The sequence below is a fragment of the Coloeus monedula genome, assembly GCF_965178545.1.
Source record: "Coloeus monedula genome assembly, chromosome: 1".
NCBI classification, from domain to species: Eukaryota; Metazoa; Chordata; class Aves; order Passeriformes; family Corvidae; genus Coloeus; species Coloeus monedula.
In genome coordinates, this window is record NC_138781.1 from 73,268,048 (window position 1) to 73,281,760 (window position 13,713).

General features: G+C 50.3%; 1 protein-coding gene across 1 annotated transcript; it reads left to right on the top strand.

Moving 5' to 3' along the window:
• The first annotated feature begins 6,703 nt into the window (after positions 1 to 6,703).
• Positions 6,704 to 9,282, top strand: LOC309570012 (tubulin beta-2 chain). Its single transcript, XM_082276551.1, has 4 exons — positions 6,704 to 6,838; positions 7,342 to 7,450; positions 7,715 to 7,825; positions 8,039 to 9,282. Exons 1-4 carry the CDS (start codon positions 6,782 to 6,784, stop codon positions 9,097 to 9,099), a joined length of 1,338 nt encoding a protein of 445 aa, XP_082132677.1. The 5' UTR covers positions 6,704 to 6,781; the 3' UTR covers positions 9,100 to 9,282.
• The last annotated feature ends 4,431 nt before the right edge of the window (positions 9,283 to 13,713 follow it).

Consider the following 13,713-nt stretch of genomic DNA (forward strand, 5'->3'; position numbering starts at 1 on the left):
CCAATTTTGCCGCCTTTTCCTCATCACTGCAACTCCAGCGCAGGGATTCCTTAAAGCACAAGGGGAAGGAAGGGCTGGAAATGGTGTTTTCATCTGTGCTCTCTGCTCTATCTTGGTGAGGATGCTTCCAGCTTTAATAAACCAGACGATCAAAGCCTTTGTGTAAATCCTGCTATCAGGAGAACGATTGTACTGCTGCACTGACAGCACAGCGCAGCCCTGCACAGCTCCCCCAAATCCTGCTTTTCTCAGCTGCAAGCTCTTGACACCCAGATCATCTCCCTCCAGCCCAACCCGGGACAGCAACTGGTGCCAGGGAGAGAGAAATCTCTCAGTCATTTTCTTTGCCAGTAAGACAGAGATTTAATATACATACGAGTGAGCTGGGGCCGGTTTTTTTCAGCCTTCAAAATCATACTTCTTTTCTTTCCTTTCCTTTCCAGTCTTCTGAAAATTCGTATCAGAGGCACCTGAGAGGCCAACTCGGCTGCTTGATAAGGTCTTTACAATTAATTTGCACGACCATGTCTTTAGCAAAGGGAAAAAGAAAGTGTTAACGAGTTGACAAGCACACTCTTTCTTACAGCAAGCAGCGCTGCCAGCCGCAATGTAACTGCAGCGAGGAGAGAGCAGGGTGGCGGCAGAAGACCTTGAAAAAAAATTCTTTGTTCAAACCGGTTACAAAGACTCCTGCTTCCCTGACATACCAAATCCGAGCTGCTCGAGGGAGGCAACGGTTTCAGTAGAAACTCGACTTAGTAATGATGTAGGGCAGTGTGTTGCTATCAGGGTTTCAAGGATGAGTCATTGGGGTGGAAAGAAAAAAATTTTAACCAAGGAGAATTGAAACAAGAATGGAGTATTCGCTGGGCATGTGGGTCCTGCAGCGCTGCGGTTCCAGATTCTGACCTGATGGCTGCAAAGGAGGGTCTGACACCGGTTCTACCCTCTGACACTACCATTTGCAACAAGATCCTCAAACTGTGCAAATTTTCCCCATCTTACTTCAGCCTGAACATACACACACACCGCCCCTCCCCAGAAAATCCTGCTTAGGAAAGAAAGGACCAAGACCAGATTTCAAGAATAACTCAGACAAGCAAGTGAATATTTTCTTTCATGCCTTGCTCTTTTGCATTTACTGAATTTGTTCCACATGAATGTAGAAACAGCTGCATCAGCAACAGTACTGAGGCTGGAACCTTATTAATATTTATGCCTGGCAAGCAGAGCACACAGGAATCAAAATGCCTTCCAATCATTGGTTCAGGGACCCCAGTGTCCATTCAACATTGTGCCACATTTGGTGGCCAGGCAAGAGGATTTATTAGAGAGCAGATCAATTTCTCATCAACACTCTCACCCGGTAGTAGGCAAACTGCCCTTTGCCTCTTCTTACCTGCTCTTTGCTTCTTGTCATTTAGTAATTTCCTAATTAGAGAAACCATTTTTCATTTCTCTTTTGCACTTCTGTAGTTTATATTCTCATGTATTAGATATTTTTGAAGACTTTATAGATGCTTGAACTATTATTATTATTATAATTTGCTTATATGGGGCACACCCATCAACCTTATTGTGAACAAGATGAACCAGGAAATAACACTGTCACAGGTCCATTATGTGCTAGGGGAGATCAAGTGCACGATATATGGCATTATGCACATGAAAGGTGTCATGTGGTCCCGGGCTGTCCTTTAGAGCCTCCTTTGGGGCTTCTTATGCTGTAATTTTTGCTGACAAAGTGCTACAGTGAGAGTCCTTAAGCTGAGGCTGGGGGGTTTCCTTTCTGAGAGTACTGAGTGGGGTTCCGGCTAACAGCCTTGCTCCAGCTTTTGTTTTGTGAAAGCAATCCTTATGTTGTGTAATAAAGAGGAACTGGTGAGCAGGCAGGTGCTCTCAGAAAAAATTAAACATTCACAGAGTTTTAATTATTGGCTAGGAACAATGGCTTGTAGCAGCAGTAAAAGAAAAAAATTATCTTGCGATCTGGCTGAAGCCTGTTGTGGGGAGGATGCACCAGAAGCCCTTGGCCTCAGCAGGGATGAGGCTAGGGATGCCCCAGGATGAGCAGCACTGGCAGGGCCTACGGGGCAGCTGCCCTGACCCTGGGGCACTCTGGCAAGTGTGGAAACACCATAGGGGTGACCCTGCTCCCCTGGGATGCTGCCTGGGAGGACACATGGGCTGCAGATACAGCATGTCCATGGCCCAGATCTCACCCACTGAGGCTTGTTGGGTGACCAGAGCCCACCCAGCACACAGAATGGTGTGGGGCCACCACTGGCAGTGTAACCACCCCTCACTGTCCAGCCCTGGGTCACCCTGGGCATGTCTCATCAGGTACACATTGGTGTTAACCCTGGGTACAGTGGCCTGAAGACAGCTTGGCCTTGATGAGCTGTGTGGTTTAAGCACTGCACTGATGGGCAGAGACAGACTCTGGTGTGCTGACTGGACAGCTACAGGCAGAGGGAGGAGGGCTGGACTTTGCTGCTCCCATGAACACACCCTCAGTGTTGATGCATTGCAGTTTTCTGTTGCCTCTCTGTTTTCTTCCTTTAGGATCTCACAGCTTTCCATGCTGGTGTTGATTCTACCCTGTCCTTCAGCCACTGATGATCATGCTCCTATAATCTTCTCTCTGCCTGCATTTGTACATTTTCATGTGAGGCAGGGGGTTGTGCTGCTGGCTTTCCCACAGCTTAGCAATTTTCTCAGGAGCCTGGGTCTGGGCAGTGCAGTTGGGCTGTGTTATAGCCAGGGGTTTTGTTGTGGGCAAGGGTAATGAGGGTTGCAGCACACAGCTGTGGCTGCTGCCAGCCATGTCCTTTTCCAGCTGCTGGCACAGCTGGCTCCAGCCACTGACACAGACTGTAGGCAACCTGTGTGCAGAACCACGAAGACACATGGAAATGGAGATACTCAGCACAATTTTGTTTGCAAAATGCTCCTTCTCCATCTGCACCAACCCGAGTTCCTCTCGGATGTACACAGGGTCCTCCCAGCCCACCTCTCACTGACCCTCTGCTGAGTTACAATGATTCACGCTGAGAAATAAAATATTGGTTTGCCCTAAATGACCAAATGAGCCCCCCTAGATGTCCAGCTTGGTTTGTGGTCTAAGACCGCAACTCATGAGGGTCCAAACTTCTTTCTAATTTCTGTGTAATACTGCGTCCCTCCCCTCAATATACTGAAGGTCTCTGGGCCTCTCTTGGGGGTTTGGGCATCGATTCAAGGTCTGTAAGGAATTTCCATCCTTCTGAGAGGAGCCACAGACAAGGAATGGGATCTCTGTGAAATGTGACGCTGAGCCATGGGACAGATGTAAGTTTCTTTTTAGAAAAAATGTTCTAATGACCCACAAACTATACTGCAGTACATCCCACAAAAGCATGTATTTTCTATTATAAAGTAAAATTACTCCTTCCCTTGGGCTTTTGTTAGCTGGCTTTTGCAACCTTCTGCATCTAGCAAGGAAACAGGACTTTCTTTCATCAGTGACCACTTCAACAGCAGAGGACAGACGCTCTGATGGTGATCACACCCAACCTTGTAGTGGGAGGATGGGAACCACAAAAGGGAACGGGGAGTGGCCACATGAGACAAAATTGGGTTGTTCCTCTGAGTTTCATTAAACAAACTCTTGACTGTGATTGTGTTATTCCTCCTCTCTAATATCGAGAACGACTGTGAACAACCTTGCAAGTTGGCATTTCATCCGCCCTGCCACTGTTTCTGCAGTCCCCTACCCACAGTGCTTTTACATCCTGGGAAATCAGCCTGGCGAATGAAAGTGTTGCAGGCTTTTTTTTTGTTCCTTTCTCTTTTTTGTGCAGCTCGTTTCTGCCGAGGGGGGCGGTTGCCGGGGAGATGGGGATGGAGGAGCCCAGCCAGGGCCGGCCCCGGGGCTGGGGCAGGGGCTGCGCTGACAGACACAGCAGTGTGAGGCAGATCCAGAGAGGGGGGAGAGAGCACGGGCAGCGAACAGTTGAACACTTCATTTCCCTGCAAATAATTCACGACAACCTGTGCCGAACCTGTGAGAAACCTGCCGTCCCAAACACCCACCTTCGAATTAAAACGGACTTTGCCTAAAGTCTCCTGAAGTGATTTGGACGGCTGCTATTCACTTCTAAGGAGTCTGGTTTAGGGGCTGCAGAAAAGCTAGACCTGGGTCTGCTCTCTCATCCCTCTGAAAAGCAGCTGTAAATTTTAGAAATAAACATTTCACCTATTTTATTTTTCTTACAATCTCAACAAGTTCTATGCAGCAGATATACTTTAATCCCCCTGCTTCAAAAATGTGTATTAGTTTATTTTAAGGCAAGGCAGTTGGGGTGGGTTGCTTTCCTCCACTGTAAATAATCTGTTTTCCTTGAATTGGATTTTAAAATGGCTTCCTTTGAAGCCTCAAGCTGTTAGGAATGAGCTTAGCGTAGGTATGGAGGATGTGTAAAATCAGCTACTCCCCTTCACACCGAAACGTCAGTAATATTCCTAGTAAAAAACTAGTATGCAGTGTACAACATGCAGGATACTTGGAAATAATAGTAGCAAACAGTCACAGTACCTGTATTTTGCACCAGCTCTGCTGTCACCGTGTTTTGCTGTGACAGGGTTTTCAGGAGCACACCCGTCTCAGCCATGGGAAAGACTGGCATTACTTTGAATCATTACCTGGAGTGGTCAGTGGTCTCCTGGAGCTGGTAATCTGCAAGCTATTCTTGAACAAATAATTATAGATGAGGATGTTGATTATGCAGTTAGCATGCCACGAGAAAATGTTTGCTTGGAATTACAGCTACACATTGTTTGCAAAGCGTAGTCAACCAAATAATTAAATTGCTCCTGGCTTAGGCCAGTAAAAAGAGATTTCACAGGGACTGCAAATGACCGGATTATTTTTTCTCAAAATCACTGCTGAGGAGACAAACGTGAGGGTGTATTTTCTAGCATGCCTTTTGGAGATGGGATGCCTTCTCACCGTAAGGCAAACAAAAGAAAGGTGTGGATGCGTTGGCATATCAATCAGAGGAAACCGGGTTGTGCTGCAGATTGCCTTGGGAGAAGGTAAAATCAGATCTGGAGTAATCCATAGGCAGGGTTATCGAGCTGCATAAACCAGGTTAGAGAGATTAGGGACATCGGCACGTGGATAGAACAAAGGAGACAGAAAGAAGAAATATCTTGAAGAAATATGGGTTGAAAATGATGATGTGCTTTAATCTGCACCTCTAGAATAGCTGACGCGTAGAATAGCTGAAGTAGCCTTCATCTAGCGGGTCACTAAACCGGGGTTTAGTGGAGTACCACCCGGCGCTGGCTACGGGGAGCCCTCCAGGGCTATCCGGGGCTCGGAGCAGCCTCCCGGCGGGGCCGCACCCTCTCTCCGCTGCACACGCGCACCGACACCGTGGTGTGAAGCAGGCGATGCCGAGGAGGAGCCGTCACGCCGGGCTGACCGCCCCGAAGGGCACCGGGCATGGCGTGAACCGTGCCGCCCTGCTTGTGCTCTTCCTCCCCCCGACCTCCTCCTCCTCGGCCGGCGTGGCCATGTGCCGTGCCCTGGCCGCCGCCGCGGCCCCCGCCTGCCCTCCCTGCGGCCGCTGTAATGCCCGCGGTGACATACGGGGCTGCTCGAAAATAAACTGGGGACCAGAAATCATCTCTGGGGACCACATGTTCGAACCCTCCCTGCTCCCCCTCGCCCTTCCTTTCTTCATCCCTCAGCATCTGTAATCCGCAACGAAGCGACGAAGAGCAAGACCCGCTTGCTGCAGAGCTGAGGGACCCACCCTCCCCGAGCCCCCGGCCCGCTGCAGCAGCACCCGCGCTGTCTATTGTCTGCCTGCGGGTCGCTGGTGGCTGCGGCCGGACGGGCGACAGCGCGGAGGGGGCGCTTGGCTGGAGAGCGGCTCCTGGCTCAGCTTCGGGGACCCAATCCGACCTTTTTAGGCATAGAAAGAGAAGCCGAGCTCGGCACCGAGGAGGGGCAGGCGGGGATCGCTCGAGGACAGGGCTGGCCGACAGGAGATTACACTTTATACCGCATAGCCCGTGCTGAGGGGAAACCCACCCTCTACTCCCCCGTGCCAGGGTAGATAAACCGGGTCAGGGCGCGGGGCTCCTGAGAGCCGGTGCGGGCTTGTGCGGAGAGATGGGCGGCAACCACGGGAACCTGGTGATTCCGGCGAGTGCGCGGTGCCCCCACGGGGAAGGGAGTCTCCCGCCGGCACCGTGTGAACGGAGACACGGGCGGGGAGGCGGGGGCAGCCGCGGGATTCCCCCTCCCTCCCCCCCGACGGCAACGCCCGCCGCTGCGGCAGGAAAGGCTGAGCGTCTCGGGGAACAAAAGGCTGCGGCGGCTGCGGCCGCAGGAGGGCAGAGCGGGTGGACAGCGGCCGCAGGGAGGTTCCGCGGTTCACACGTGGGCGGCCCGGCTCGGCCGCTCCATCGCGGCCCCCGGCGCCTTTGTCCCCGCTGTCAGCGCCGAGCCGGGGCGGTGGTGGCGGCGCGCCCCGGCTGCTCCCGGCGGCCCCGCCCCGGCCCCGCCCCCCGCGCCCGGCCCCGCCCCCGCGCCGGGCATAATGCCCGGGCCGCGCCCCGCCCCCGCGCGCCCATTGGCTGCGCGCCTCGCCCGCATGACGTCACCGGGGGCGGGGCGCGGCGCCCGATTTAAGGGACAGCGAGGGGCGCGGCCGCCGCAGCGGCGAGTGCGGGAGCGGGCGGAGCAGGCGGCAGGAGCAGCGGCGCGGCACCTTCGGACACCGGCACCATGCGTGAGATCGTGCACATCCAGGCCGGGCAGTGCGGCAACCAGATCGGCGCCAAGGTACGGAGCGGCGCCCCACTCGTCCGCACAGGACTCCGCGCGTGGGGCGGCGCCCGCTCAGCCGGGTTCCGCGTGTCCCGGGAAGAGCACTGCCGGGAGGGAGAGACCCCGGCTTCCCGCTGCGGAGCACCGTCGGGCTCTCCCGCCCCTGGGAGGGTCCACGCGGAACGACTCCCGGCTATTGCATCTTAGTGGGGAGCGCAGTGGGGCTTTTACTCCGTGGGCGCGGCACGCCTTGGGGAAGGAGGGTACGGCGGGGGCTTCAGCTGCCGTCTATCAGCCCCTCGTGGGCTGCAGGGGTCCCGGGAGGGCGGGAGAAGAGGCGCCGAGCCGGTGCCACACCCCTCCCGTCGGTGGGGGGGGTGTGACGGGCGCGGTAGCGGCTCCGTCTGGCCGGGGGGCCGCACCCACGCGCGGCGAATCCCCGCCCGCCACGTGGCGGGGATTTGGCCGGGGGGCAAGAGAGGGGCGTGGCGGTACTGACCGCTCTCCGGTCCTCTCAGTTCTGGGAGGTCATCAGCGATGAGCACGGCATCGACCCCACGGGCAGCTACCACGGGGACAGCGACCTGCAGCTGGAGAGGATCAATGTCTACTACAATGAAGCCACAGGTAACGCCCATCTGTAATGAGCTTCCCGGGGGAGGGGGCATAGGATGTGCAGGCAGGGGTCCCCCAGCCCTCCCCGCAGTGGGTGACGCCCCAGCACAGCTTAAATGGCTGCTTTGTTTTCCCGTCCCTGGATCTGTCCAAATTCCCACACACTCCATGTCCTCAGCAGCAAATCATGGGGAAGCGGATGGGAGCACAGCAGGGCTCCTGTGACGTGGGCTGCCGACTGCAAGGCTGTAACGCCGGTGCTGGTTCCTCCCACAGGTAACAAGTATGTCCCCCGTGCCATCCTCGTGGACCTGGAACCCGGCACCATGGACTCCGTGCGCTCCGGCCCCTTTGGACAGATCTTCCGTCCTGACAACTTTGTCTTTGGTGAGTGACTGCGGGATGGAGGAGTTCCAGAGCGGGAACTCCACACACAGGAAAGACTTGGAGCGAGCATGCGAGTGACCTTGGGGAACCTGAATCCCCACAGCAGAGTGGGGATGGAAGTGAGGGGAGGAGCCCCTAGGGAAGGGGCAGTGGCATCATCTCTGTTTGTGCCTGGGGCGCTAATGTGGCACCTGGCTTCTGGTCTGCCCTTAGGTCAGAGCGGGGCTGGCAACAACTGGGCCAAGGGGCACTACACGGAAGGCGCTGAGCTGGTGGACTCTGTGCTGGATGTGGTGAGGAAGGAGTCGGAGAGCTGTGACTGCCTCCAGGGCTTCCAGCTGACCCACTCGCTGGGCGGAGGCACGGGCTCCGGCATGGGCACCCTCCTGATCAGCAAGATCCGGGAGGAGTACCCCGACCGCATCATGAACACCTTCAGCGTCATGCCCTCGCCCAAGGTGTCGGACACGGTGGTGGAGCCCTACAATGCCACCCTCTCTGTGCACCAGCTGGTGGAGAACACGGACGAGACCTACTGCATTGACAACGAGGCCCTGTATGACATTTGCTTCCGCACCCTGAAGCTGACCACTCCCACATACGGGGACCTCAACCACCTGGTGTCGGCCACCATGAGCGGCGTGACCACCTGCCTTCGCTTCCCCGGCCAGCTGAACGCCGACCTGCGCAAGCTGGCGGTCAACATGGTGCCTTTCCCGCGGCTGCACTTCTTCATGCCGGGCTTCGCCCCGCTGACCAGCCGCGGCAGCCAGCAGTACCGCGCCCTGACGGTGCCCGAGCTGACGCAGCAGATGTTCGACTCCAAGAACATGATGGCCGCCTGCGACCCCCGCCACGGCCGCTACCTGACGGTGGCCGCCATCTTCCGGGGCCGCATGTCCATGAAGGAGGTGGACGAGCAGATGCTCAACGTGCAGAACAAGAACAGCAGCTACTTTGTGGAGTGGATCCCCAACAACGTGAAGACGGCCGTCTGCGACATCCCCCCGCGCGGCCTCAAGATGTCCGCCACCTTCATCGGCAACAGCACGGCCATCCAGGAGCTCTTCAAGAGGATCTCGGAGCAGTTCACGGCCATGTTCCGGCGCAAGGCTTTCTTGCACTGGTACACCGGCGAGGGCATGGATGAAATGGAGTTCACAGAGGCCGAGAGCAACATGAATGACCTGGTCTCCGAATACCAGCAATACCAGGATGCCACTGCTGATGAGCAGGGCGAGTTTGAAGAGGAAGGAGAGGAGGACGAGGCGTAAAGTTGAGATGGGTAGGAGTTAAGTATAGTCTGAGCAGGCAAGTATTCATTGAGAGAAGGAATATGTGCAGTTGTGCTGAAGCATGCATTTTTTAATTTGGTGCTCTCCACTGTTGCTTCTGTCAGCAGTTTTGTATCCTTGACTGTCCAATGTAACAGTAGTTGCAAAATACTTCAGAGTCTTCTGTTGAAATGGTTAACTTCTCAAACATAAAGGCTTTTTGTGTCCTAAACTGTCTCCTCTACTTTATTTCTCTCTAGATTAAGAAAGTAATTATTGTGTAGTTTTCTGTAGCTTCACTTCTCCATTTATTCCTGAACTTCAGTGAAAGGTTAAGCTCAATAAAACAAGACTTCTCAGGCTGTGAATTTAGCACCATGTGGAAACTGTAGTGGCTCAGCTAAAGATGCCAGGTAATTTATGGAAACTCCTGTGTCTAACAGCTTAGCTAATTGTTGGGGCAAAAGCTGCTTTAGCTGATAAAAACAAGACATTGCACTTGAATCATGCAACTCCTCTTTATGGACATACATGGTAGAGAGGTCAGAGAGAAGGTATTGAATTCCACATAACAAACTGTCAAAACTGATTTGACAGGATAGCTGCAGGCTTCCCTACTGCCATTCAGCAGCTTATTTATCTTGTTCCAGGGACTATAGTACTATGGGTGGCTGACTGTGATTTAACTTGGTGCTGAGCTCGCTTATCTTCCCCTCAACTCTCCTCTCTAAATACAAAAATTCCATGCAGAGAAGCATAGGTCTGTACTAGCAGGCATCTTGGGAGCTCAAGTAAAAACCAGAGCTTTTTCTCTTCAAGAATAAAATTTGCGTTTCCCAAAAATAGCCACTAACCTGCCCTTAACTGTAAAGGGATTGATTCTACAGGGTAATCCAATTCTCCTTTGGAGATATGAGGTGATGGGCAGATTTCTAGGCTCAAAAGGGTGTCCAGAGCATCACATACAATCTTAGGCACCTATAGATAGCCTGACAATAGCTGTCTCCAAGTTACATGTTTACAGGGCAGTTGTTTGCTCCTGGTCCCCGCAGCAGATGAACCTCTACCCGGGCAGGGGAGAGCAGTGCAGCTGCACCCTGCTGTGCATCTTTGCAAAGGTAAGTGTGGTTTCTTTACAATGAGGGAGGGGGCGATTTATGTTTGTGTTCTTATAGGGGGCAAGAACGCTGAATGAATCTACAGTATTGTTAACAGCATTTAGCAAAGTTTCATAGACCCTGTTACTCTTACAAAGCAAGAGTGAAATCCCTCCTGGAGTTTAGCAGTTATCCAATATGTATCCTTAGTGCATCCGAACACCGCTTAGGGGAATGGTCCTGCACTAAAAAAAGTGTTGCTAGGAGAACTGCTCCCAATGCTACAATTACTGCAGTCCTTCCTGCTCTGAAAGAGCTGGTATTCACATGTGTGCAGCCTCTATTGTGATCCTTTACTGAAATGCTTGCAAGGCATTACTGGAATAAAGAATTAAAAGGGAGCTGCTGTGCATAACTAATATCTTGCCTGTTTTGAGTCCGCTGCCTGTGGACACTGCTCTGAGTGTGCCCTGTTCCTTTGCTGATGGGCCTGCTATGCTGGTGTGTGTGGGACAACAGGCACTTGCTAAAGCTTTTCCTGTCATCTATAGATTTGGTTTCTGGTGTACAGAGGAGTGAGAAGCACTTAAACTGCCTGGACTGTCAGTAAACAAATACAGCTGTATATACCCACAACAGTACTTGTATTTCTTAACACTTGAGCAGTTCTGGGATTAAACATTAGACAAATTGAGGTTGTTTTGGTAACTCAGTTAATACACGCTGCCTCAGGCTCTTTGAGGAAATAACACTGTATCTGGTTGCCGAAGTAACCTTCCCTTGAAATTACTTAGCTGGGTTGCACTTGAAATTGTTGATCATACAGCTTTGAGTCAGCGAGCGAATCTAAACAGTTTCACTGAAAGAGGAGACCTTGATCTTTGATAGTAAAGATCTTCCTTTCAGCTGTGACACTGTAGCAGGTTTCAGTAGTATTCAACATGTCTAGCATCTAATTCTCAGTGTAATTACACTCTGTCTCTAGCTAATCCTTAAATATAGCTACCCAAGTGACACATTTCACTACAGCTCCCTTACTAGAAAGCAGGACACCATCCTACATGGCTTGCTGTTGTTTGTAGTCTGGTTTTTTTTTGTTGTTCTTCTAGAGGAAGAAAACCCATAGAAATACTCTAGACAGAAACATGTCCTTTCATAAATCCTACATGTCTTATTTGCCAGTCATAATAACAAAAAAAAAAAAAAATCAAACTATCATTTCAGTAGGAGTTGAGAAATACAGAAAAATAGGATACTGAACGACTTGAAGGGAAGGTTCAAAGCTTGGTAGGAACAGTAAGCTGAATATAAGGGAGGGTGAGTCTCATCCTGGGACTGCAGCACCTTTTTTTTTTTTTTTCCTTTGTATCTTTTATCTTTAGTTGTATTTATTGCCCAGGAGACCTTTCACTATAAAACCTGGAGCTGACTACTATATGCCAAACAACAGAAGTGTCTTCACAGGTCTTTGTGGTTGCAATTTTTCTGTTTCACAAAGAAAGCAGAACCACTGGAAGGATTTCAGATTAGGTTATCTAACTGCCTTAACCTCTCCTGGGTGTAGATTTGTTTGTCCATGTGATGAACAATACATTTAGAGCTAAAGGTCTTGCATGAGGCATCCTGTTTGGAAGAAATGGGGATAGATAATACAAATTTAGTGGTGTGCAGATTAAGGCATTTATAATGACTGATTTGTGTTAAGATATGTTAATAACAAAAAGCAATATATTTTCATTTCAATAGATCAGCTGTGGCCTGAAGGGAAGCATTCTCCTCTGTTGACAATTAGAGCTGATGGTGTTGGGGAAGGGAACAATCTCTTTATTTATTTTTTAAAAAATTCCCTTTGTTAAGTGTGTGGAATTTTTAAGCATGTTAGTAGAATGTCTTGACCAAGGCAATCAGTGCTTGACTGCTGTTAAGTGCAAGAGGGTAAAGATACATAAGGCTGTAAAAACAACTAGGTGCCATGTAGGTTTAATTTAAATAGAAAGGGCATGAGTCGTGGTAGCATTGGGATGCCTTCTCTCCTAATTTCTCTTCCCTGTTTATTTCTTGAACCTCAATCCAAACCATTGTAGCAACAGTGTTGTGGAAATATAATCCAGTATGTGGTCTGATATCTCAAAACTCTTAAAGGGATTGTAGGTTTGCATCTGTTTTCCAACAGATGTTTTCCAGTGTTTCAGGTGGGAGCAATAATGATTCTCCTTTTCCCAAGATACATGAAGTGCCTATATAAATCAGAAATTGGGTTGCATTAAGCATGCAATGGTCCTGGTGACATGATAGTCTAAGAACCAAACCTGAGGCCCATCCTGTTGGCAGGTGTATCCTTCCAGAAGTTGAGGTGAAGATCAGAGTAAACCAAAGTAGCAATAGGATTTATAACCTGAAGAAAGAAGATAATCCAGATGTTTGGGTCTCCTCTCCAGTGAATTCCCTGCAAAAATAGGGCAAACCCCTAATCTGTGTAGGGAAATCTGCTCATGGATGATGATACCATGTGCTACATAGCTCAAAACAGTGTGGTGCTAGTAGGTTCTTCTACATATGCAAGTACTGTGTGCTTAAAGAAACTGTGATGGACTGACAGTCCTTATGGGAAGGTGCTGCAATGCACTACTGCAAAGCACAGCTCTGGTGCCTGGAGCAACTCTGGCAAAGGGGTGCAAGAGGGACAAGTTTTCTTGCCCCACTAGAAAAAGTTGGGGCCTCTAACAATACTCCCTGCATTAGAGTGAGTTCTCTTCTTGTTCCCTTTGTCCTTTGTCTTCCCTGTAATCCCCATAACCAAGTTATGTGTAAGATCAGGATAAAACCCAGTAATGAGTTTTGGTAGGGCAAGTTTCATGGTTGTTCCACTGAAATCACTTTCCAAACACCCCCCTCCCTCCCACCCAAAAGAACCCAACGCCCCCCCCTCATTATTTTACTACTACTTTCTTTTTTTTTGTTTTAGTTTTTTAAGAAGAGTTGTTAATCTATATTAGATTCTGCCTTACGGTGGGAGGTGCTTTAATTACTACTTTCTGTTTAATGAAGCCTAATATTTTTGTTTGCTATAGCTATGAGGAGATAAAATCTTCTCTGAAGAAATCATGTAACTACCCCCTATTATTCGCTATACAACTTTTCTCCCAAAGGATGTTATTCTACTTTTCCTCTCCACATTAAAGTATAATGAACAAATACTTTTAGGGGCTGTTCAGAAATGGTAGCCTGCACAGGAGTTACAGGTAACACCATTCCCCTGAACCTGTTCATTGTAGGGAAGGCACTGTTTTTTGTTTACAAATAATCCCCTTCTCAATCTTCCCATTTGGTTTTTCAGCTGCTTCTGCATTTCCACAGAACAAAGCTTGTGACACTTTTGATGCTTTATATGTGCCTGGGGTAATCTAAGTAAGGTTATTTTTGCCCCCATCCAACCCCTTCAGCTCAAAATAAATTTCTAAAGAGAAGAATGAGCTGATTTTGTGTGTAACTAAAAAAAAAAATATTTTTGAGAATT